The sequence below is a fragment of the Acomys minous genome (assembly GCF_964271855.1).
Source record: "Acomys minous genome assembly, chromosome: 12".
Taxonomy (NCBI): domain Eukaryota; kingdom Metazoa; phylum Chordata; class Mammalia; order Rodentia; family Muridae; genus Acomys; species Acomys minous.
The window spans coordinates 113,438,549-113,464,317 of record NC_140493.1 but is presented as its reverse complement, the minus strand read 5'-3'; the positions used below and the strand labels follow the sequence as shown (position 1 = coordinate 113,464,317).

At 43.8% G+C, this 25,769-nt stretch overlaps 1 protein-coding gene across 3 annotated transcripts; it reads right to left on the bottom strand.

Moving 5' to 3' along the window:
• Window positions 1-5,234: 5,234 nt before the first annotated feature.
• On the bottom strand, window positions 5,235-22,891 carry LOC311579586 (uncharacterized protein). Of its 3 annotated transcripts, XM_084750302.1 has the most exons (5): window positions 22,754-22,882; window positions 13,201-13,295; window positions 10,284-10,410; window positions 10,022-10,082; window positions 5,235-8,264 (listed from the first exon to the last, which is right to left on the bottom strand). In XM_084750302.1, exons 3-5 carry the CDS (start codon window positions 10,315-10,317, stop codon window positions 6,296-6,298), a joined length of 2,064 nt encoding a protein of 687 aa, XP_084606428.1. In that variant the 5' UTR covers window positions 10,318-10,410; window positions 13,201-13,295; window positions 22,754-22,882; the 3' UTR covers window positions 5,235-6,295. The 3 variants fall into 3 exon arrangements, with proteins under 3 accessions (XP_084606428.1, XP_084606427.1, XP_084606429.1); XM_084750301.1 differs by lacking the exon at window positions 13,201-13,295 and having other exon boundaries at window positions 22,754-22,891; XM_084750303.1 differs by lacking the exon at window positions 10,022-10,082.
• Window positions 22,892-25,769: the final 2,878 nt, after the last annotated feature.

The window sequence follows — 25,769 nt, the reverse complement described above, 5'->3', positions numbered from 1 at the left end:
GAGAATTGAACTCAGGACCTTTGGAAGAGTAGAGTAGTCAGTGCTCTTAACCGCTGAGCCATCTCTCCAGCCCCGCCAGCCCCTTTTCTTAAAGGCAGATTAAATAAATAGGCTGAGTACCCAGTAGAATAGCAGTCTTAGATGACATCAGTGCACCTTATTAGCTCTGGCTGTGAGGTCCAGCAAAAGTTTCAGTTCCAGTCTCTTCAAATGTAAAAGATGTTTCTGTCATAACACACTGACACCGTACACTAGACACAGAGTTTGAAGTGTAGCCACCTGCCACTTCAGCACATTCTCGTTAAGGATGGACGCCCTCCCATGTCTTAGGCAGAATCATAGAATCACAGAGGAAATTAAAATTCATACCATTTGGTGACACTGTACAGGTCTTACAGCCATAACAAAGTGCATATGAGTACGTGATGCCTGCTGTACAAGAGGAGAGCCCGCTCCCCAACTCCCAGACTCTAGTCTGTGAACCAGTGTGCCTGCTATGAGCAGGAGCTATGGACATCCAGGCATCTCTTTCTGGACTGCGTCTTCTGGAAGCTGCTGGTCTTGCTGAGGGCCTCATATGCTGTAGATTCACAAGTAAATTTACAGACTCGGGGCTCCCCATTAGCTCCCTCAGACAAGCAGGCATACTTTAACCTTCTGAAGATCTGCAAAGAGGCCTACCTACAGATCAAAGAGCATCCTTTTTGAGCCACCACCACCACCTGCAGTTTTTTTACTAGAAGCTGCTTTTACAGCCCTGGCTCTAGGAAAATTGTGGTCAGTTTAAGTTTTCCTCCTTAGATGCACTACAGCCAGTGACTAGAGAAGGAATCCTAGGCTCCCTTCCCTCTTTCTTCTTTCAGAGCTGCCTGAGCCAGCGGCTCGGTGGGAAGATTCCACATCAGCACCAGATTCCACCCTGGACCTTGCCAGAGCAAAGACAGACATTGACAGGCATGGGATGGAGGGAGCTGAGGGTGCTCACAGGGCGGAAGAAAGCAGGATTTCACCAGGATTTGCTTCTTTAGTACCCTAGGAATACAGGCAGGGGGCGGGCGGGGTTACAGTGATGGCAGGAGGCCACCGCAGAAGGTCTGATAGAGAGCTAGAGATGAGACTGAGGGATTGGACTCTGTGGGAAAGATGAAGATCTGCCATTAGCCTACTTATTTCCCCAATCTGAGTGGTCTGTGGGTTCCCACAGAGTGCCTGGTAGGATTGGGGCCCGCGAGAAAGCAGCGGGCGGGAGGAATGAGATAAAGGCTTGTTGGGTCTCACAAGATAGTCACGTGTGTTCAGGATCAGAGATACTGGACAGAGGCAAATTTGTTTACTCGGCGCCATGGAAACCTCCAGATTCTATCAGTTGCTGATTGGCTGAGAGGGCTGTTAGGGTCCGTGCAAGAGGAACAGCAAAACAGCTCTTAGAACTCATGGAATGCAGCCCACTGGTTAGCAAACCACGATGGGTGTGTCTCGGCGAGGCATAACCCCGAGAACTGTGTCCTGAGGACTCCATGCTGTTATGGAGCACAGCTCTGCTTGTTACCTTTGTGGTCCTTATAATCCCCTTAATATGTGAATTGTGTGAGTATTACACAGGGGGATTCCAGCCCCTCACTGGGCAGTACCATTGGCATACTCAGTAATAATGCTTGATCTCTCTCAGTCTTTATTGCTGGATCAGATTAATGATTAAAACACCATCTCTGAAAACAACCTGCAGATGTAGCTTGCTAACAATGATCGTTATCCTTAGAAAGGATTTGGAAAGATAGATTGTTCAACATGGTTAGGTAAAGATGTTTTTGCTAGTGGCTCTGATGTAGAAAGTCTTAGGGAAAAATAGATTGTTTAGCAAAGTAAGGTAAAGATGTTTTTGCTGTTGGCCCTGCTATAGGAAATCTTAGGGGACAATTGAAGTTAAGGGAAAGTACACTCTTAATAGTAAAGCTGGGGACTTTTTGAGGTTGGTGAAGCAAGAACAATGGCCCAGAGCAGCACTGGCTGACGTGACTCTTTCAAGCTGGGCTGGTGACTGAGATGACAATTTCCTTATTCTGTTTTCATCCTTCTTTTGTAGACTTTGGTGCTTGGGCCAGCGTGCCCTGTATCCTTACACGAGTATGTGCTGTGACTGAGAACAACCAGACCCAGTGGCCCTCACTTCATCTTGCACATGCAAGCTTCTGCCCTTAGAAGCAAGTAGCAGAACGAACGAAGGGAGGCTGGCTGCACAGGTCCCCCTTTCATCATTTGACTGCTGTTCTCCTGCCCATCCTCTGCTACCTCTGCATGTTTTCTCTACTCACCTATTGTTTTCCTGAGATCTGTTTATCTCTGTATCTCAAATTTTTCTGGAACTCATTATGGTTATATTTTCCATGGAGTAGATTCAGGCATATAGAATACACAGTACAAAGTACACAGTAAGAACATCATTGTCTCTAAGTCACTAACTTGGCACAGGCAGGCACTACGTGCTCAGGTTGAGCCAGGAGCCGAAGACAGTCCTCTGTAAAATTAATTTTTTGCTGTTTGTCAACGTCTGACACCCTTTCCCCATTGATGACTACCCATCCATCCCCTCCCTCACACACTCCTGTATAGGGGAGAGGTGGATGAGGTGTGGTAGCCTATCTATAGGGTCCTCTATATCTAGGAGAACACCAGAGACTGCCTCTCAATACATAGGCCACGCCAAATGGAGTTTTGTATTGTAGGAATTAAAATTCCACTTTTACTTTCACTCTTGTCTGAGTTACTTTTTCCTTGAATGGGCTCTGCCTTTGGTAAAGACCCTTCCTTTAATTGGGTTGGTTTTTTTTTTTTTAACTGCCTCCTTTTCCTGTAATTCATTGAAAAAGTTCTCCATTGTTTTATTATTCTTAAGAACTTTCAGGATGACTAATAATAAATTAGGCACATTTGGAGGAGGCATCTCATTCTGTGGTTTCTAGACTGGCACTTTGTCCAGTTCATCTTCTGGCACCGTGTCCCTGGTCATCTTGTTGTTGCCTTGACCATGAATGAGAAGAATACTAGAGCAAACAAGAAGGAATACCAGGAAGCAGGTTGCCATCAATACTCGGAGGGAAAGAACACCACGGCTTTTTCCAGGAGACTCCCATTTGGGGTCATCACCTCAGGCCCGCAGAACAGCAGTGTCACTCGGACTCTACAGGAGGTGGCGTGGCAGCTGAGCATGGAAGGATTACAAGTGTTCTATAGTGCTGGAGGAATTGGGATGAGGAAAAGGCTGGGGCAGAGGTCGGAAGTCGTGATTTGAGGCCTGGAGGAGGGCAGAGTGTGCAGAGACAGTCCAGCCAGCAGGAGCTGGAGGAACGGAGAGGGCTGAAGCAGTAGGTACATGGAAGGGAGCCATGGGACTGAGGCTGAGAATGAGATCTGGGCTAAGCGGAGACTTGGGATGGCAGAGATGCCCTCGTTTGGCACAGCACTCCCGGGTGGGAGGCTAAGTGTGTGTCAGACAGGTCAGAGGCTGGAGAGCCAGAGTGTAGGTGAAGGAGGCTGAGTGTGTGTGACAGGTCATAGGCGGCCATGAAGAGGCACTGCCAGCAGTGCACTGGGGGCTCAATCCTCTGCTGATAGGCAGACAGGAAGCACGACGCCCACTGCAATCTCAGGGTAGTCAATCTGGAACAGCAGGCTCTGCTGGCCCATCTCTGCGTCCCTCTGCTTGGTCACTTTGTAGCCAGGGCGGTCAATCTTCACAAACTTCTTTGCCTCCACCTTGACTTTCTCCAGTGCAGGCTTTGGGGGGGGGGGGAGCCACATTTCTGCATTGGAACTGAAAGTGCTTTCGGGAAGTTAAATGAAGTTGGTGTGACGCTGCTTCCCTCCAGGGCAACTGTAACATTCCTGTGCTGCATATGCCATGGCCCAAGTGATCTGGATCTCTCAGAGATTGAACTCAGGTCATCAGGCTCAGTAGTGATCAACTTTACCACTGAGACAATTCTCTGGCATCCATTTGTGGTTCTGAGAAAGTGTAAGAGCAAATCTCTACTGCTACGAATAAATTAACACCCCCCCCCAAAAGATAGCAGTATATCATTTTCATTTGCAAATATGGTTTATTATTTAAATTGTCCTGCTTTATGCCATCCATCAATGACAATATGTTTACAATAAGAAATAAGACAATATTTTACTGGTGTAATGTTGCAGCTAATCATATTTGAGCATCAGTGAGATGGCTCAGTAGGAAATGTCTGTGATGTGCAAAGCTGGCAACCTGACCTTGATAATCATATAAAGATGGCCAAAATCAAGCACCACAAAGTTGTCTTCTAGTCTCCACATATGTCATTGCCTAAAAACCTATAATTACATTACACACACATACAACAGAATTAAAAATGAATAAATCTCATTGCTGTTACATTATCTGATATCTCTAGATAATTCTCTTAAAGACATACATCAAGATGAAGCACCAAGCCAGGCATGGTGGCGCACGCCTTTAATCTCAGCACTCGGGAGGCAGGTGGATCGCTGTGAGTTCAAGGCCAGCCTAGTCTACAGAGTGAGTTCCAGGGCAGCCAAGGCCACACAGAGAAACCCTGTCTGAACCCCCACCCCCACCCCAAAAAAGATGAAGCACCAAATGCTAACTAATGGGAACATGAAGCATGGAATAGCAAACAATATATCCATGTCCACACCAATCGAGCTATGTTGTGAGGTATACATTCGATTGCTCGTTATCCTACTTCATTACATTTCTACCAGAGAGATGAAAATGCTGCTTTGATTACACATATGAGGTACTTAATGTTTCTTATAGTCTCTCTTATTAAGCATTTTAACATTCACATTGTTAAAATGTATTGACAAAACAGGACACATTGGGGTACATCTTCTACCCTTGGACTTGTACTCAGGAGGAAGACACATGAGAGCCAAGAGTTCAAATGTAGCCTTGACTAATTACTGACATCCAAGCCAGGCTGGATAACAAACAACATCTCAATGCAATTTGTGAAAATATGAAAACAGAAACCTACCACTAGGATTTATCACATTGATTACATCTGTAGAGTTTCTCTCCAACATGTGTTCTTTCATATATTCAAAGATGACTGTGATGTGCAAATGTTCGGAACAAGCAAAAACAAAAATATTGTCTTAAGTACTGCTTTTTTGTTATCAGCCTCTGTCTTAGCTAGGGTTTCTATTGCTGCAATGAAATAACGTGATGAAAAAGCAAGTTGGGAGCAAAGGGTTTATTCAACTTACACTTCCAGACCATAGTCAATCATTGGGGAAGTCAAGACAGGAACTCAAGCAGGGATGGAACCTGAAGGCAGGAGCTGATGCAGAGGCCATGGAGGAGCGCTGTTTATCGGCTTGCTTCCTGTGGGTTGACCAGCCTGCCTTCTTATAGAACTACCAGACCAGGGATGGCACCACCCACAGTGGCCAGGACCCTCCCTCATTGATCACTAATTGAGAAAATGCCTTAAGCTGGTCCTCATGGAAGCATTTTCTCAAGTGAGGCTTCTTCCTCTCTGACAACTCTAGCTTGCGTCATGGACACACAAAACCAACCAATACAACCTCCATTTATTCATAGTTTGAAAATAAGTTCAAGTTCCCAGGCCCTAGGGGAGCCGGGGACTTCTCAATAGCTTGCCAGCTTCTGTTCATCTTTTGTCCCCCAAACATAATCCCAGCTTCTCTTATTCATCATTTGTCCCCAAAACATGACTTCTATTATTCATCTTTTGCTCCACAAACATAATGCCTGTTCCTAGCCATAAAAGAACAAATGGATATGTTTGGTTAGACTGTACAACCTACATTTTGTACCAGTTAACATACATAAGAAAAGCCCCTATTCCTAAATCCTGATTGGTGGGAAAATGTAGCTGTTACAAGTTAGAGTATAGATGTTTACGGTTTTCAAGCTTAAAAGCTATGTAACATTCTGTCTAAGGGGTAGAGGCGTATGTGTGTCGCAGTTCAGCTCCTGAGTGTGTTATGTGGCTCTAATCAATTCATAGTGGCTTCATTACAATAAATTCTTGTCATTTGCATTAACCTGGTGTTTGAGCTGTGTTGGATTTCAGTAGACCCATAACACAAAGGCCTTACCACATTCCTTACATTCATAGAATTTCTCTCCATCATGAAGTCTCTCATGATGATGAAGACTATAAAAATGTGCAATGGCAACACCATAGTAAATATATTCATAAGGTCTCTCCAGTATGAATTCTTTTATGTCTTTGAAGACTGATTTGCAAAGGTTTTACCACATTGGCTACACTCATAAGACTTTCTCTCCAGTATGTGTTCTTTTATGATATTGGAGACCACTGTGACTTGAAAAGGCTTTACCACATTGGTTACATTCATAGGGTTTCTCTCCTGTATGTGTTCTTTTATGATATTGGAGACCACTGTGACTTGAAAAGGCTTTACCACATTGGTTACATTCATAGGGTTTCTCTCCTGTATGATTTCTTTCATGACTATGAAGATGACCATGACTTGCAAAGGCTTTACCACACTGGTTACACTCATAGGGTTTCTCTCCAGTATGTGTTCTTATATGCATTTGGAGATTATCTTGTTCTGCAAAGGCTTTACCACACTGATCACATTCATAAGGTTTCTCTCCTATATGATTTCTTTGATGACTATAAAGACGATTGAGACTTGCAAAGGCTTTACCACACTGGTTACACTCATAGGGTTTCTCTCCAGTATGTGTTCTTATATGCATTTGGAGATTACCGTGTTGTGCAAAGGCTTTAACACAATGATTACATTCATAAGGTTTCTCTCCTGTATGAATTCTTTCATGCCTATAAAGATGACCGTGACTTGCAAAGGCTTTACCACACTGATTACATTTATAGGGTTTCTCTCCAGTATGACTTCTTTCATGACTATAAAGGTGACTCTGACTTCCAAAGGCTTTACCACATTGGGTACACTCATAGGGTCTCTCTCCAGTGTGTGTTCTTTTATGATATTGGAGACCATTGTGACTTGAAAAGGCTTTACCACATAGGTTACATTCATAGGGTTTCTCTCCTGTATGTGTTCTTTTATGATACTGAAGACCACTGTGACGTGCAAAGGCTTTACCACACTGACTACATTCATAGGGCTTCTCTCCTGTATGAATTCTTTCATGACTATAAAGATGACCATGACTTGCAAAGGCTTTACCACACTGGTTACACTCATAGGGTTTCTCTCCAGTATGTGTTCTTATATGAATTTGGAGATTACCATGTTGTGCAAAAGCTTTACCACATTCATTACATTCATAAGGTTTCTCTCCTGTATGAATTCTTTCATGACTATAAAGATGACTCTGACATGCAAAGGCTTTACCACATTGGTTACATTCATAGGGTTTCTCTCCTGTATGACTTCTTTCATGACTATAAAGATGACTGAGACTTGTGAAGGCTTTACCACAACGATTACATTCATAGGGTTTCTTCCCTATATGATTTCTTTGATGACTATAAAGATGATTGAGACTTGCAAAGGCTTTACCACACTGGTTACACTCATAGGGTTTCTCTCCAGTATGTGTTCTTGTATGCATTTGGAGATTACCGTGTTGTGCAAAGGCTTTACCACATTGATTACATTCATAAGGTTTCTCTCCTGTATGAATTCTTTCATGACTATAAAGATGACCGTGACTTGCAAAGGCTTTACCACACTGATTACATTTATAGGGTTTCTCTCCAGTATGACTTCTTTCATGACTATAAAGGTGACTCTGACTTCCAAAGGCTTTACCACATTGGTTACACTCATAGGGTCTCTCTCCAGTGTGTGTTCTTTTATGATATTGGAGACCATTGTGACTTGAAAAGGCTTTACCACATAGGTTACATTCATAGGGTTTCTCTCCTGTATGTGTTCTTTTATGATACTGAAGACCACTGTGACGTGCAAAGGCTTTACCACACTGACTACATTCATAGGGCTTCTCTCCTGTATGAATTCTTTCATGACTATAAAGATGACCATGACTTGCAAAGACTTTACCACACTGGTTACACTCATAGGGTTTCTCTCCAGTATGTGTTCTTATATGCATTTGGAGATTACCGGGTTGTGCAAAGGCTTTACCACACTGACTACATTCATAGGGTTTCTCTCCTGTATGAATTCTTTCATGACTATAAAGATGACTCTGACGTGCAAACGCTTTACCACATTGGTTACATTCATAGGGTTTCTCTCCTGTATGACATCTTTCATGCCTGCAAAGATAATTGGCACATGTGAAAGCTTTACAACCTTCATTATACTGAATCTTTTTATTTGTACAAAGTAAGTTTACACTTTAGTTTAATGGAAAACAGATCTCAAGAATTTACCACTTTGTTTACATTCCTGGTGTTCTTCATTATTGGGTCCTTTTGTCTTTGACAATATCTGTGATGGTAAAAGCATTTATTACATGGCTCATACTTTCCTTTCTCTATTTTGGCATGTTAATATGCACTGTGTGGAGTTTACTCTTGCTTATTCAAATGCTGACTTCTCTAACCCACTGTCTGGTTTCAGTCTGGACATAGCATTGTGATGTTTATTCTAAAAATCTCCTGTCTAAAGTTTGTGTAAACATGCTCACCATTTGTTCTCTGCTTTGCCAATAAAACTGCCCAGCCAGTAGGTGGGCATTAGAGAGAACAGGGTGGGACATCTCTTTTCAGTAGGAAGAGGATAAAGACAGAGAAAGGAGAATTCTGGCCATGAGGAGGGGAGGTCCAAGAGGCATGATGAGAAAAGAGCCAATTCCAGAAAAAAAATATAAATGCAAGTCTCAGAGAATTTTGACTGGGAAGAATATACAGCTACAGGCTGGGAAGAAGATAGGCTAGGGGCATTTGATTATATTTTATGCCCAGCACTGTGCTCAGCCTATTCAAATGAATTATAGTCTCTCTGTGTGATTATTTGGAGAAACAACCAGTTAAAAAATAACTGTGGCCTTACTAATTTTATGAACCAATATTAATAATCATTTAACAGATGGCATCCGTGTTGGGCACTATTACATTGCTGCGATTTCCTTCCTGTCCCTGAGCTCCTGGAGTAAGGACTCATGAAACTCAAAATATGCTTACAAATACCTAGGTGATATAGTCAGCCTCATTCCCTGATTAGCACATAACTTAAAATAACCCATTTATCACACCGGGCATGGTGATGCAAGCCTTTAATTCCAGCACTTGGGAGGCAGAGGCAGGCAGATCACTGTGAGTTTGAGGTTCAAATGGTGACAACTGTTAAGGAGTTATCTGTTGTGGAAGGGCAGGTGACATGTGTGGAGGCATGATCTTTGTGAGTGAGGATAAAAGCTAGACCCAAAGACAGACTGGAGACTATGAGAAAGAAGGCTGCTGGGCTTCCCCTATGCTGCTCCTAGCTGCTATTGAGGCAGTCTGACGAGACAGTGAAGATATCTGAAAGGAAGGTTAGACTCGCCCCAAGGAACCCAACGACCCTGAACAGCAGGAAGCAGCTAAGGAAAACTACACCCCCTCCCCACTAACCTTCTTTCTCCCCTACCTGGTGTTGGGGTGTTGGAAGGAATTAGAATGAAGTAGGGAAAAATAAAAATAGTGTTAAAAGTACGGCAACAGTAATGTCCTCGTCTTCTTTTTTAGAGGAGTGTTTTACAAAAACAAGTCAGAATCCTGACATTGAGCTACCTGGTCTGCTGAGAATGTAACAATTATCGCTGCACTTAAAGCAGAACTTTGTTTTTTGTTGTTGTTTTTTGTTTGTTTGTTTGTTTGTTTGTGACAGGGTTTCTCTGTGTTAGCTTTGGCTGTCCTGGACTTGCTTTGTAGACTAGGCTCTGCCTCCTGAGTGCTGGGATTAAAGGCGTGGGCCACCATGCCAGGCCCCAAAGCAGGACTTTGTTACATTGCTGCTTTTCCTTAAACTTCCAGGGCACATTAAAATGTCTTTAGAGGCATAACTGTGTCAGTTTGCACATGAAAATTACCTTTTATGTCTTCTAGATCTTTGACACTGTTCTTCAATAGTGTGGTTTTCCCAATTGTAGCCTAAAATACAGGACCAGAAGGTGTATAATATGTTATTGGAAATTATGGAAAAGTTAAGTTACTATATTCAGCAAATCTTAGAACCATGCCTGATTTATTCACCTCATTCTTCCTCATTTTCAATTGAAATTACAGAAGAGCATGATAACAAAGAAACATTTCCCCTTATTTTAAAAAGTGAAAGAAAATTCGCAGTCTTACCTATAGCCATCAGGTTCCTGTAGGTCTCCAGCATCACATCTTTGTAGAGACTCTTCTGGGAAGGATCCAGCAAAGCCCACTCTTCCCAAGTGAAGTTCACATGCACATCAGCATAGGTCACTGCATCCTAAAATATGCCGTACATGTGTACAACAGAAAGCAGGACAATGATATCACTGTAAATGTATACTTCTATGACAACATATTCATATGATTCTGCTGCTTCCTCCACTAATTTCCTGGCACAGAAGTTCTCATGTAATCAACAGATCGTTTTGGAAGGAAACTGAATAATGAGGCTCACTTCTGTCATCTTTACTCCTTTGAATAAGATACAGGCTTGCAAGAGCCGAGAGAGAGAGAGGGGGGGGGGAAGAAGAAGAAGAAGAAGAAGAAGAAGAAGAAGAAGAAGAAGAAGAAGAAGAAGAAGAAGAAGAAGAAGAAGAAGAAGAAGAAGAGAAGAGAGATAAGCAAACAGAAAGTGTATTTGCTCACACCTTTAATCCCAGCACCTAGGAGGCAGAGGCAGATGTATCTCCTTGTCTTGAACGCCAGCCTGGCCTATGTAACAACTTCCAGGACAGCAAGGGTATATATTAAGACTCTGACTCCCCTACAAAAATCAGTCTAACAAACAAAAAAGATAGAAAGAACTCAGAAATCATTACTGAAGTTCCTACAAAGAATTATGCATTCATTCCCGTTCTGTATCTTGAAGTGCCCCAAGTTAAACTGAAACATTAATAAGATTTTATTTGAAAAGAATGCATGTTTAAATGGTTATAAATGGACAGATGAAAATATTAGTGATATAAATGTTGATAATAAATAAACAACACAGGGCAGGAGAGATGGTTCACAGTTAAGAGCTCTTGCTGGTCTTGAAAATAATTGGGGTTAATTGCCAGTATTTACATGGGGGCTCACAACGACTCATTATTCCAAGTTCAGGGGTTCTGAGGCCATTTTCTGACAACTGTGAAGACCAGGAACACATGATACACATATTCATGTATACAGGCAAAATACACATATTTATTCAAAAATATTCAGAAAAAACTCAACAGGTAGGACTGTCACACATCTGCAATGACTCAAGAAGCTCAGGCAGTATGAAAGTCACGCCACCCTGAGAAGCAGAATGCACTCACTTCCACGTTTCAAAATTCAAGATGTGGATGAAGAACAGCACAACAGCATATGCTTGATATCAACAAAAACCTACATCCCAGGCCCACTAACTAACAATATAAAAACAATACAAGTCAGGCATGTTGGCCCCCATCTAATCCCAGCACTCTGGAGCCAGAGTCAGTGGACCTCTAAATTGAAGGCCTGCCTGGTCTACATACCTGTTTTCAGGACAGCCAGGACCACACAGAGAGACTTTGTCTTCAAAGTGAAAAAAAAAAAATTAAAAATATAAAAGTGTCAGCCTAGCAAGATAGCTTACCATTGGGGGGCTGGAGAGATGGCTCAGCAGTTAAGAGCACTGGCTGCTCTTCCATAGGTCCTGAGTTTAATTCCCAGCAACCACATGGTGGCTCACAGCAATCTGTAATGACATCTGATGCCTGCTTCTTGCCTGCAGGTGTACATGCATGCAGAGCATTGTATACATAAATCTTTTTTAAAAAATAGCTTGCCATTGAATAACAATTGCCTCTACTGTATCTCATGTGATTAAGAGTCTATAATAGAGCTAGGCATGGTGGCACATGCCTGTAATCCCAGCACTCGGGGAGGCAGAGGCAGGCAGATCTCTCTGAGTTCAAGGCCAGCCTGGTCTAAAAATTGAGTCCAGGACAGCCAAGGCTACACAGAGAAACCCTGTTTTGAAAAAACAAACAACCAGCCAGCAATAACAACAAGTCTATCATGGTGAGGGCATGACAGCACAGGAAGGAAACTGAACTGACTGATCAGCTTCAACCACAAGGTAGTATACATAGCGAACAGGAAATAGGTAGAGTCTCCAGACACTCAAACCCCATCTCCACTAAGGAATCTAGATAGGTTGCTACAAAACCTTCCACAGTTCCCCCAAAGAAAGCCACCAAGGAGAGGCAGGTGTTCAAAGACGTCATCCTATCTGGAAGGGTTTTGTTTTTTTTTAATTAAATTAAACCAACTACATTCTGACCTTGGCCACTGTAGACACATGGTCATCCAATGATGAAAATGCATTCATTCTAACTTTAATGATCTTAATAGTCTGTAAGAGCCCCTACACTGTTCAAATATCCAAAGACTCTCTTGACCTTCAAGGCAGTCTCTTGTCTGCCACAACGTGTAAGGTCAGCAAACAAGTTACATCTTTCCAACATACAATCCTGCGGGATACCTATGGAGGAATGCTGAGTGAATGTATCAACCGTCAATAAAGAGCTGTTTAGCCAATCAGCTGGGCAGAAGGACAGGAAGTGGAAGGCGGGACTTCCTAGAGGGGAGGAGAAAGTTTGATGGTTGAGGGAGGGATGAGGTTTTTTGACGGTTGGAGGAGGACGCTGGGCACTTGACGAGGACCAGGCCAGGGGTCAGAGTGGCAAGTGCTTGGAATATATGTATAAGGTTTAGAGCAGTTTGTTTAGTTTACGAGTAGATTAGAATCAGTTCAGACTCTGCCTGGCGAAGTGCTGGCAGCTTTAAAGTACGTTTCAGTCTCCCTGTGTCAGTTATTTGCTTTGTAGGCTGAACGGATACAAAATACTGTAACAGATACCCCTTCCCCTTCCGTTCCAATAGAGAGGCCTGTGTACAGAGTGAGGGAATGTTGTAAGGACTCCCTCTCCCCAGCAGGCCCTCCAGCTGTCTTCCTGACTCCATCTGGAGAGTATTTTTCAGCATATGAGATGACTTTTTAACCCCAGAAAATCAGCACCAAAGTTGGGGGTTGTCTTATACGCCAGGTACTTACCTGCAGCTTGCTTTATATGTCCATCGCATAGAGTGGGGGTTGCTGCCACTGACTCCCCACTCTGTGCAGGAAGGAGGAATCAGGGAGGGAGGGAGCTGCACACAGCTTCCTGTACCGCGGGGAAGAGAACGTGAGCGTGGATTGGCTCTCCACCAGAAGCCACCTATTCAACTCAGAGGGCTGAGGATCTTCAGCTTGAGTGTGCAGTGCACCATAATGGGGCAGTGTAGGCTGGCACTGGCTGTCTGCCGGCATTTAATAAAGCGACCGGCTGTCCGTGCCCTGCCTGCAAATAGACACATGCCCGAGTCTGCTGCACAGGGTGTGTGTTGGAAGATGGGTAGTCTTTTATGGTGAGTATATTCTAAACTCTATATTTTAACTGGAAAAGTTAGGGGTCATCTTATTCACCCAGTATTATACACTATACGCTCCTAGCCACATTTGATATAAGGCCCCTGACCCAGCTCCCTGCTAGCTCTCCCCTCCCTGCACTTATAGGATAATCAGGTACAGTGTTCCTGTGCGTATGAGAGCCACATGCTGCCTAAGGCAAAGCAAGCATCCTTAAAGTGCCCAGTTCCAACCAGTTATGTACACCTATCCTGGAAGCCACCCATCCATCCCACAAAGGGTGTAGCCTTTGTTCTCCCTGAGTAAAGGTGAACTCGCTGCTGAAGTGGTTACAGAGTGCGTGATCTCCGTCATGCTTACGACTCCCTAGGCCCTGCATCTCTGACTCTGTCGCAGACACACGGGGCTCAGATGGCCGCACCCATGCAACTTTGCATACTTCCACTGTCTGTATGCAGCTCTCCAGGGCAGGTGTCTCACAGCTTAGGTATCTCAACGTCTCATGGTCTCAAAATGCAACTCGGCTCCATCCTCACAGCTTTATGCAGTGGACTCTCACAATTTCTCACTGGGGCTCTGACTCTGCCAGACAGAGATGGCTGGAACAGCACTGAGCTGAAACCAGAGAGGAAGAGTCCATGACCTTACATTTTTCATTTTTCTTGCAGGGAAATCATAGGTCCAAATCCCCTTCTCTGGAAAAGAACCAGTTCAGCAAGCTCCTGGGATCCCTGGAGTGCATCCATGCTAATGAGGCATCTCAGTACCTTAGCCCTACAGGCCCTGGCCTTTGCCACCATGGATGTCCCACCCCTCCCTACTCTACAGTTAGAGTGTCATCATTTCTGTCTGTACTTTCGGGGCTTCTGAACCTCTGGTCTGTCAGCCCTGCTCTCATTTCCCCTTGAGGACTGACTGATATCAGCAAATGATCCCCAGGGGCAGGGAGGGTCACCAAAAAAAAAAAAGATAAAAAAAAAAACCTTCTGATTCCTTCCCCTTGATGCGCTGCTGTTATATTAAGACTATTTGTGCTCTGCACCTAAAATCACTCTACTAGGCACAAAGGTATAAATCTATTGCCTTTTCTACAATATGGGTTTCAATACAGATTACAAACAATGATAATGCTAACAGTCTAAACATATTTCTTTGTGTAAAGTTAGTAATATCATTATATGCTTCAATGGTCCTACAAAACTAGAGAGACCTTGACCTTCTTGCAACTGGTAAAGGTGACACCTCCATGTTACGGGGGGGGGGGGGGGGGGGGGGAGGTGCCACTACTGTGTCGCCAAGTCTGGCCTGGTGGACCACAGGATCAAGTGATTCCACAAATTGTCAAACAAACAAACAAACAAACAAACAAACAAAAAGCTCAGCCAATAAAAGCAGGACACATCCCCATTCCATCCTTTTGACTTATTCTTCACGAGGCTAGCCCCGTTCTTTGGGCCAATGATACTAATCTATTTTTTCTCCTAGCACCTTGAATCTTCCACTTTCTTTCTCCAAGAACAGATTTGCAAAGTTTCCTGAGTAACCATCAACCAAACCTCCTGCTGAGCACAAACTCACCAAGCCCTGACTCTCCCACCCCACAGCACCCTCTGCAGCAGGAGGCAGCCAAATCTGAACCTTACACCCAAAGAGGCTGGCAGGTTAGACTGGAACCCATGCTCTTCCCTCCTTACCTCAACCCTGACAGCACAGAAAAATGTCTCCCCCACCCCCTTGGAGTAGGAGTGCCTGCCCAGGGGTTCAGATTTTGACCATGTATGGACACAATCCCAGCTCCTAGCTGACATCATCACTCCTCACTGGAACAACTAAAACCCCTTTGCTGTAGCCTAGATGTGAGACCGCACTGACCTTCACCTGTGAGTTTCGTGAACCCACTAGAGAGCTGCCTCCTAATAAACCTGCCTTCATCTACTTTTAATCTAGTTTAATCTGGCCTAAATCTGCATCACCGAGGAAGAGAAGCAAGATTAGACAATCAATTTAAACAAACCTATAACCCCTAGTGAAAAAGAAAAACGAATTATAAGACTGCCAACCAAGCCAGGCATGGTGGTTCACGCCTGTAATCTCAGCACTTGGGAGGCAGAGGCAGGTGGATCACTGTGAGTTCTAGCCCAGCCTGATCTACAAAACAAGTCTAGAACAGCCAAGGCTACTGAGGCCAGCCTGGTCTGCAGAATGAGTTTTAGGTCAGCCAAGGCTACATAGAGAAACCCTGTCTCGAAAAACCAAAATAAATAAATAAACAAACAAAAAAGATCACACACAATGTTCAAGTAGGCTTCACCCCAGAGATGCAGGGATGGATCAACATACAAAAATCAGTAAATGTAACCCACCATTTAAATAAACTGACAGAAAAAAGAAAAACACACAGGATCATCTCCTTTGGCACCTACCAAGCCTTTGACAAAATCCAACACCCATTCATGATAAAAGTCTTGGAGATACAAGGGACATATCTAAACATTAAAGAGGAAATTTGCAGCAAGCCTATAGCCAACATCATATTAAATGGAGAAAAACTCAAAACAATTCCACTAAAATCAGGACTAAGACAAGGCTGTCCATTCTCTCTGTCTCTCTTCCATATAGTCCTTGAAGTTCGAGCTAGAGCAAAAAGACAACTAAAGGAGACCAAGGGGATATAAATCAGAAAGGAAGAAGTCAAAAATCCTAATTGGTAGATGGTTGATACAATTGTGTACATAAATGGTCCCAAAAAATTCCACCTCTAAACTCCTACAGCTGATAAACACTTTCAGGAAAATGGCTGAATCCAAGATTAACTCCAATAACAAAACAAGACAAAACAACACACACACAAAACAAACAAACAAACAAACAAACACACAAACAGCAGCCCTCCTCTGTAACTCCTGTATAAAAATGACAAATGGCCTGAGAAAGAAATTGGGCAAATAACACCCTTCACAATACCTTCAAGTAATATGAAATATGTTGGAGTAACTCTACAAAAGCAAGTCGACTTTTATGATGGAAGTGTCAAGTCTTTGAAGGAAGAGAATGAAGAGTATGTCAGAAAACGTAAAAATCTATCATGTTCATGCAGCATTAACACAGTAAACATGGCCATCCCACTAAAACCAACCTGCGGATTCAACACAGTCCCATCAAAATTCAACAAGATGGTTTACAGATACTCAAATGATGATTCTTTATACGGAGGGAAAAAAACAAACAAACGAACAAACCCAGGATAGCCAAAACAATCAGGGAGAATAAAAAAGTTGCATGATATTGGCATAAAAACAGACATGTTGATCAATGGAATTAAATTAAAGACCTAGACATAATTTCAACCATGGATGGATGGGTGATTTTTAAAAAAGGAATCCAGAAATACACAATGCGGAAAAGATAGCAGCTTTAACAAATTGCAAATAGGCCCATATTCATCACCCTACACAAAACTCTAGTCCAAGTGGATCAAAAACCTCAACATAAAACCAGACATACTGAAGATGACAGAAGAAAAAGTGGGGAACAGCCCCAAATGCACTGGCACAGGAGGAGACAACCATATGGACACAACACCCATAGCGCACACACTAAGACCGACAACTAATAAATGGGACCTCACGAAACTGGAAAGCTTCTGTAAGGCAAAAGACACAGCATATCAGACAAAGAGAGAGCCTGAGGAAGTCCATAACCACTAGAGGCCTAATATACAAAATATATAAAGAACCCTAGAACCAGGCGTGGTAGCTCATGCCTTTATTCCCAGCACTTGGAGGCAGAGGCAGGTGGATCTCTGTGAGTTCCAGGCCAGCCTGGTCTACAAAGAGAGTTCAGGACAGCCAAGGCTACACAGGGAAATCCTGTCTCAAAAAGACAAAACAAAAACAAAAACGAACTCTAGAAACTAGAAGCTCAAAAAGCAAAATATTCCATTAAAAAATTGGATACATGACTGGAGAGATGGCTCAGAGGTTAAAGATGATGAGATCTGGTGCCCTCTTCTGGCCTGCAGGTGCACATGTGGACACAACACTGTATACACAAAAAATAAGTCTTTTTTTTTTTAATGGAAGACGGGCGTGGTGGCACATGCTTATAATCCCCCAGCACTCGGGAGGCAGAGGCAGGTGGATCTCTGTGAGTTTGAGGCCAGCCTGGTCTGCAAAGCAAGTCCAGGACAGGCAGGGCTGCACAGAGAAACCTTGTCTCCGAAATACAAAACAATAACAACAATAACAAAATACAAGCAAACAAAAAACTTCATAGCCGCCTCCAGATTACCAAGGGCTATTTCCCCTTCCAGAGATAAGGATCTCAAGACAGATATTTACTGTAAACAGAAGCCACATCCTGGGATATTTTTACAACTATCAGGTCTTAAAAACCCCAGATTCTCATTTGCCTTCTTCATGCTTCCTTTTGCCTCCTTCTGGTCCCTTCTGGTCCCTTCTGGTCCTTCCTTCTTACCCTTTGGTCCCTTTTTGTCTTTTAGCTTTTGGGTTAGCTTAGACTCCCCTTTTCACTAGGATTAGAACACCGTAGTTTGGCTCCTGTCTTTTTGTGGTGATTCCCGCAGCTGCTTCCTGCACTTTCCAAGCCCTGGCTTCCCTTCCTGCTGCCTCTTCCTGAAGACAGGGTGAGAACCTGGGTCCTGTCTGCTTGAGAGCGCAGGTGGGGTGGGGGAGGGGAGGCTATGGGGCGACCCCCACCCACCGTGCTCATCCAGCCCTCCAGGCTCCGTCGCTGTGCAAGCTCCTTGGGGGCTCAGAGGACCAGAGGATACCAAGAAGTTTTGCTTTCAACAATGTCAAATATACATCATGCAAGAAACAAACACCGGTCATTTTCTTGTGTTAGCGTTCACTGTTGTGGATTTTGGGATTATCTCTGTAATTCCTGATCATTTAATTCCCAAAGAGAACTCTGCTACTTCCCTTTAAGGAAAACTAATATTTGAATAACTATTCAAATAACAGAAATAGATATGTAATGCTATACAGTATTGCTACATTAATCATATAATACCTTAAATGTATAGATGGATATATATATATATACACATATATATGAGATTTATTTATTATGTTTACAGTGTACATCAGATCACATTATAGATGGCTGTGAACCACCATGTGGTTGCTGGGAATTAAACTCAGGACCCCTGGAAGCGCAGTCAGTGCTCTTAACTGCTGAGCCATCTCTCCAGCCCTAGACAGATATATTAAATGCTAAATGTTTACATACATTCTCCAAGGCAAAAATAAAAGTATCACCATCTAAGGAGGGTTATTTGATCAGAAGACAAAGAGATGCGCCACTCATTTACGATTATTACATTTTTATTCAACTATAATTTATTGTCATTATTTAAATTCAAACAAAACATACCAGTCGGGTTTTTGACCCCAGTTTTACTTTTTTCATGCAGTGTGACTTACTGGCAGAAGGCTCTCTTACCATCCAAATAAAGTGACTTCCTGCGTTTTTACAGGACAGTATAATAGCACATTTGCCTATCATCTCTAGAACAACCCTTGCTACAAACGCTTGTTTCATTTTTCTTCCCCACATACCAACTAAAAAATGTTAGTAAAACCTTTTGAAGGTGATTGCTTCAGCTAGATTCTGTGTAGTGTAGACAAGATGGCTGAGGCTCTCATATCCATCTGACAAATGAGGGTGCATGAAAGATTAAACTCAGATGGAAGAAAGAAGCCATTGACTGGCACTTCCCAGGCTACTTTGTGACCAATGAGCACTGACTGTGAGAGTCCCTGAAGGTGTATGACCCTTTAACCTTTGCTGTTGTCTTCACTCATTTAGCACACTGTCCTCCTGAGGTGCCCTGTTAGTCCTCAGCAAATGAGAATTTAGCTATTTTAAAATCTAGGCCACCACAAATACAACTGCAGAGTGCACGAGAATTCAGATACATCTTTTAAATCTACTTTCAAGTGCATGGAAAATACACTGAGAAGATATTTGGTTCCTAGGAATAAGCTCAGTTCCTTATCATGATTCGTGATTGCCCTGGTCTGTGACAGCCCAGAAAGGCCACAGAAAATTGATCACCTGACTACCCACCTGTTGCTAATGCCAACTACTGTCAAAGCAGGAAAGCTCTCACCTCCCTTACTCCCCGTTCTTTCTGTGCTGTGACTACAGGAGCTTCAAAGTTGGTCAGTGAACTGAATTCTTACACAGGCCCCTCTTTATTTGCAATTCCTACAAAAAAACCCACAACAAACCAAAAGAAAAAAAACAGGGAGGTTGGAGGACATCCATTCACTGGTGTCTTTTCTTTCTCACTGACCACTCAGGGCATAGCCTGAAAGGAGCTGCAGGACTGTCTTCCAGGCACAGGGCAACGGAAGCAGGATTAGGTGTTCAAAGCAATTCTTAATTACACAGGATAAGGCAAGCCTGAGCTACAGGAAACGTTGCTCTAAACAGAAACAAGTGAGAAAGTTGTATGATTATTTAAGATGATAAGATAATAAGATACCAGATGCCAGATATTATATGAGGTTTATTAAATAAGCATGGGGAGAGAAGGAAAGGGGGGAGGGGTGCCCCAGAGAGGAGAGAGAGAGAGAGAGAGAGAGAGAGAGAGAGAGAGAGAGAGAGAAGGGAAGAGAGAGTAAGGGGTCAGAGGTAAGAGAGAGCAGAGAGAGAGGGAGCCAGGAGCCTCTAGGAGGGTCTGCCCTTTTATATAGCCCTGGGCAGGGCCACGCCCCCAAGGCAGGTAGGCAATGACATCACAGGTAGGCAATGACATCACAGGTAGGCAATAACATCACAGGTAGGCCGACTGAAGCAAAATCCTAACAGAAAGCCCTTGAGAAAAAGGAATGGGATTCTTAATGACTGGGAAACATTGGAGAATAGAAACAAATAAGAGATTAGAGCAGTGATGCATAAAAAAATGAAATTTAAAAGGTAATATTTTTAAAAAGATAAAAAATACTTTTTAAAAAAGATAAATGTAATTGAAAAATGTATAACTATACTGACTGTGAAAAAGATCAGGCCATTCCCTTGTAGAGGAATCAGCATTAAGAAGATAATGTCTGACCTTGCCCCTGTGAGCAAAGTTAGCTGCTGAGATCTGCAACTTGGCACACACAAATATAGCCAAAGGCCTATCTCAAATTTCTCATCTGACTTAACTGCGTCAGTGAGGACTGCACATACCCCAATAGGACACTCCCATAACTGGAAATTCAGTATTCACGGTCTCAAACTACCTCCCCAAACTCTATACCCACTAATCTGATCTGGTCTGCTTTCATTCACATGCATGAGATCATACATGCTGGGAAATTACAAAATCACTCACCCTGCCTCAATCAGGTCCTGACACTTAATGGTGACTCCTCAGCTAAACTTCAATCTGTGATCTAGCTACTGCCTAACCCGCGTCACCCTGTAGTGTACACAGCGAACTGTTTCTCCTGCTCTGGTCTGATGGCAGATTCCATGAGCCACGTGCACATCCTTTTCCTCTTACTGAAATGGACAGTTCATTGCATGACTCAAATGAGTAATTTTAAAACTGTCGTGCCCTTTAACTAAAGAATTTAGGACTTTTCATCAGTGGAAAGTAAAGTCATTGCTCTGGGGAGCAATAGACTGGGATCAAAGCGACCTTGTCAACATAGCTTGTCCCAGAAACATTTTTCTAAAAGGCTGAAAATTCAGCTGTCCTAGAATTAATAAGCTGTCCCAGCAAGACATCACTACGCACACGATTAGAAGATTAATTAAGAAAAATCTCTTTAATGACAGCATGAATTCAGCTCTGGCCAGAGAACAGGCTTTACACCCCACATGTGCTGTCCCCCTTAAGTCTCTTTTAGGTTCAGGCCCTTGGTTACATTTTGAACAATCTAAGCATGGACTGGAGACTGCAACTCTGGCCACTACGACAGATTTACACAGCAAAGATATTCCCAGAATTATTTCTTAGGTACACCGGTGCCCTGAATCAGCAGGCCCTTCGTTAGCAGCAGGGTCCTGAGTTGGAGGCCCCAATGTGAAGACAGGAAAAGTAGAAGGTAGAAAGTACAGAAGCTGAGGCAGGGAGGTCTTGCCCAAGCTCTGTCTTAGACCAAGTAAACTTTTTAAGAATAGCATCTTGTCTGCTACTTACAGGGAGAAATGGGAGACATCTATGAACTCAGCAGGAACTATCACACAATGGGACAAACAATGTTGCACCAGGGGAACACAGGGGATCTTCAGAACACTACTGACCAACCCTACAGCAGACTCAGTATTCTCAGTACATCGTGGCCTCAATGAAAGCTCCTACGGCCTAGGCCCGAGGCTGTTACTGGCCAAGCATGTTCCTGGGATTGAGAAGGATTTATGTTCCTTCTCCATACCTAAGGGCTTCAGAGAAAGCCTTGGTCAGGCCAGTCCAAAGAGTCGTCATCTGGTGTAGTCTTGCCCCTATGGCAGAACTGTGCTTTTCTCAAGAAGAAAACTGGACCTTAAACGCACACCAGGCCTTAATGTCCGTTGTGACCCTGCAATGCCCCCTTGAGCAGCTTGTTAGAGGCCCGCTCTTTGATATGGGGACCGGCCTGGTGGCTGGTTGTAAATCAGGGTTTCCTTTGCTGTGGTTTGGAGCCATGTTTCTGGACAATCCTGGTGAACTAACCTGTGTATTTTAGCATCCTAATCTCTAACAGGCCTGGTTAAAACGCGACTTATCTGTGGGGCGTGTCAGAGGCCGTCCTCCCTCAGCTGAATTCCACTTGATGTGACTTACTATCGCCTAAGCATCGGTAAATCCTTCACACCATCAATTCTACTCTTCTGCATCACAGCTTAATACTAAAGTGTTACCCAACACGTGAGATGCTGCTTACAACCTCCATGCGATTAACTCCAAAAGGATCTTACACCTAAATATTAAATGCTAAGGGCGGAACTAGTAGCAGATACTAGAGAATCAAGGCCTGAATAAGTTTGGCATCCCGCCAGGACGTTTCCCCACACAGGCCCGTGCCGCAAATGCTCTGCGCGGATGCAGCCCCCATAGTGAAGTGGTTCGGAGGCCACCGCCTGGACCAGGAAGTGACTAGGACCACAACGGACCTCACAGGAGGCCACCGGTTCCCACCCAGCCCGGGCTGCTCGCCCAGCTGTTCCTCCCTGTTGTGGGCAGCGGCCACATGCTCACCATGTCGCGACTTAGGGGCTTGCCTGAGCGCCCCTAACAGCACCCAGCAGCATTGATCACAGCACATGAAAACAATGATTCAAGCCCGCTCAGCAACGCAGCTGAACCTGCAGCTTTGCTCCCGGAAGAACCCGCCTCCTCTTTTACTGGCCGGTCAGCCTGGAGGCCCTGATTGGCCAGTGAGTCTTGAGTGACATGAGCACCTCCCACAGCCTTAGCGTGCGCTGAAGGGACCCAGCACAGTGTTTCCAGGACCAGGCTTCTAGTCCAGGGCCAGACCGTTTCCAGATGTGCAGAGATTTGCACTCCAGTAGCACGTGTGCTTGGCCCACAATAGCCTACCCATCTGCCTTGTAGCGCTGGGTAGGCACTTCCTCTTCTTCCTCCTGGAATCAAGGTGGATAGCTTGCGTGACCACATTATTCAACTTGTATTGGAGTTATCAGTCTGTCTCACGAATGGAAGGGTTCTCAGAATATTAAGGAGAGATGGCTCAGCGGTAAAGAGCGCTGCCTACTTTTCCAGAGGTCCCCAAGTTTTTTGGCTTCATGCTGGGTTTAGGTAAACTGCAGCTACTTTTTACCTGGGAGGCATGGGACATGCCTGGGACAAAAAGCAGGGAACAGATGACAAACACTGTGGAGAACTGTTGTTAGCCGGCACATCTGCCTCAGTGGGGAGGTGGAAAGCAAGAAAACAAACATAGCTGTATGAGTCACGGTGCTCTAGATGAGCAGACCTGAGGAAATGAATCTCTATATACACAGAAAGTGGATTTCTTAGCATAGCTCACCGGCTGAGGTCCAACCAACCGGTCCAGCAGTGGCTGACTACTGAGGGCAAAGTTGAAGAAGCCAGTAGTGAGTGGCTCGGTCCCTGCGGCTGGATATCTCAACTGGTCTTCAGAATTCCAAAAAAAGAGGCTCTGATGCCAGGAAAAAATGAACTCGCTAACCAGAGGTAGGGCAAGCAGACAAAGAGAAAGAGCTACCACCTTCGGTGTTCTTTTTATATGTAGGCTGCCACCAGAAGCTGTGGCCTAGATTAGAGGTGGATCTTAGCACCTCAAACGATTCAAATTAAAGAAGGGCTTTTCCCACTTCAAAAGCTATAATTAAGAAACCCCCCCCACACACACTACCCAACTCTGGGTTTTATTCTATTCCGTATGCAGTCAGGTTGACTACCAGGAGCAGCCATCACAGCAGCTGAGACAGAAGAGCTGAGGAGGATTTTCCTTCTGTGGCAGGAGAGGAGAACATGGGAATTGTGTCCAAAAACAATGATTTTCTTCCACACAGGAAGCACTGGGCCTTGGCTCAGGGAGTCTGGATGGGACATACAGGTGTCCCTATCCTAAGCTAAGTTAAAGCCTCTTCTGAATGTCGTCACAGTGTGAAAGCAGAGATATTCAGGAGCATTCTTGGCTTGGAGTCATGCAGAAACAGATGTAAATTATAAGGCTGATGGACAGAAACGCCTCTGGGATGTTCATCATGTACCACAAGGTCTTAGCTGAAAGTCAACCCTGTCAATCATGATGTATGTGACCTAACAGATAGATGTGTCAGTGCCACAATTCTCACATATACAAAGGACAGAGAACACAAACTCAGTAAACATCAAAGGAAAGTCTCCTATCAGGACTGTGGACACTGCAGGTAGAGGAACAGCTTGGCTGGTGTATTCTAACCCTACAGAAGGCTGCTTTAGCCTCTCAGCAGGCTGGCTCAGAGGAAGGCCATGCAGGACCAGGAGTTAATGTTCGCTAACCCTGACTATGGTCTGTCTCAAGGCTGTGACATCACTGTATAGGATTCTATATTTTAAGCTTTATTTTTAATTTTTATATGTGAGTGTTTGCCTGCATGTGACTGTGTCCATACCAGCAGAGGCCAGAAGAAGGCAGGAGATGCCCGGGCCTGGAGTTCCGGCAAACGGTTAGCTTCCGTGCTGCTTCTGGGGATGGAACCTGGGTCCTCAGTGACCACACCCACTGTTCTCAGCTGCTATTTCTCTAGCCCTCTTTGTTTGTTTTGTTGTTGCGTTTTTTTTTCCAAGATAGGGGTTCTCTATGTAGCCTTGGCTGTCCTGAACTAGCTTTGTAATTAAGACCACCTGTTGTTAAGCAACAAAAGACACTCCTCAGGCCCTGCTTTGGCAGCAGGAAGACTAGAGAACTCAGGTGGTTTAGTTAGTAAGACACTGAGCCTTAAGTCTAGAGGTCTGGGGTTAAAACCCAAGTAGAATTCCTTGTTCTGACCCTAAACATATTGTTTATGTATAAAGAGAAACCTTAGTTGACAGACTAGCCCCAATCATTAACCCTATATTCACCTGACTCAGTTTTTCCAGCCCTGGACACTAACGGGTTTTCAAAAGACCTCTCCTGCTCAACTCTGAGCTTTATTATTTTTGATGTTACAGCTTTTCATTTCCTGTGGAAATACAAACAAATCAAGGTCTCCAACACAAAACATTCACGGTCTTCCATTCTGGTTTTAACATACCTTATAGTGTATAGGCTGATTTAATCCAGGGTTTTGTTTTGTTGTTTTTTCTATAACTCAGATTCTCTCAGCTGTTGTGGCTCCTTTCTCATTAAAGGTCAGAAAATTTAAAGTTAACAGAGCACTATTTAGTCTGTCCCTTGGGTCTTTATTCTTCCTTTTTGTTTTATAAGCATTTCTTTTAAGGTGCAATTAGATCTTTACAGGACGACAGCTTGTCCTGTAAGATTGTGTGGTATACCTGTAAAAAAAAGCAGTCTTTAAGCAATGCTGTAGGTAATAAAGGTAAAGGAATTAGAGGCTGTAACGGTTCATTGGTTGGATTACTCAGTTCATGGTCCTCCATTTCCCTGATGCCTTTCTTTATAACAAATACAGGAAAATCCATGGTCTGGTCGACTCTTCTCCATGCTGCTCCTCCAGCTGCTGCTCAAGGGCCTGTAATTTTTCTTTTGGCGCGGGCTATTGTTCCACACACACAGGCTTGTTAGTCAACCATTTTAAGG

Bases quoted from the DNA above. Each gene is read 5' to 3' on its own strand.
- LOC311579586 (XM_084750301.1), bottom strand. The intron at 10,083-10,283 runs GTAAGACTGCGA...CCTGTATTTTAG, and splicing joins CAGGAACCTGATGGCTATAG to GCTACAATTGGGAAAACCAC. The intron at 8,265-10,021 runs GTAATTTTCATG...TTATCTTTGCAG, and splicing joins AGATCTAGAAGACATAAAAG to GCATGAAAGATGTCATACAG.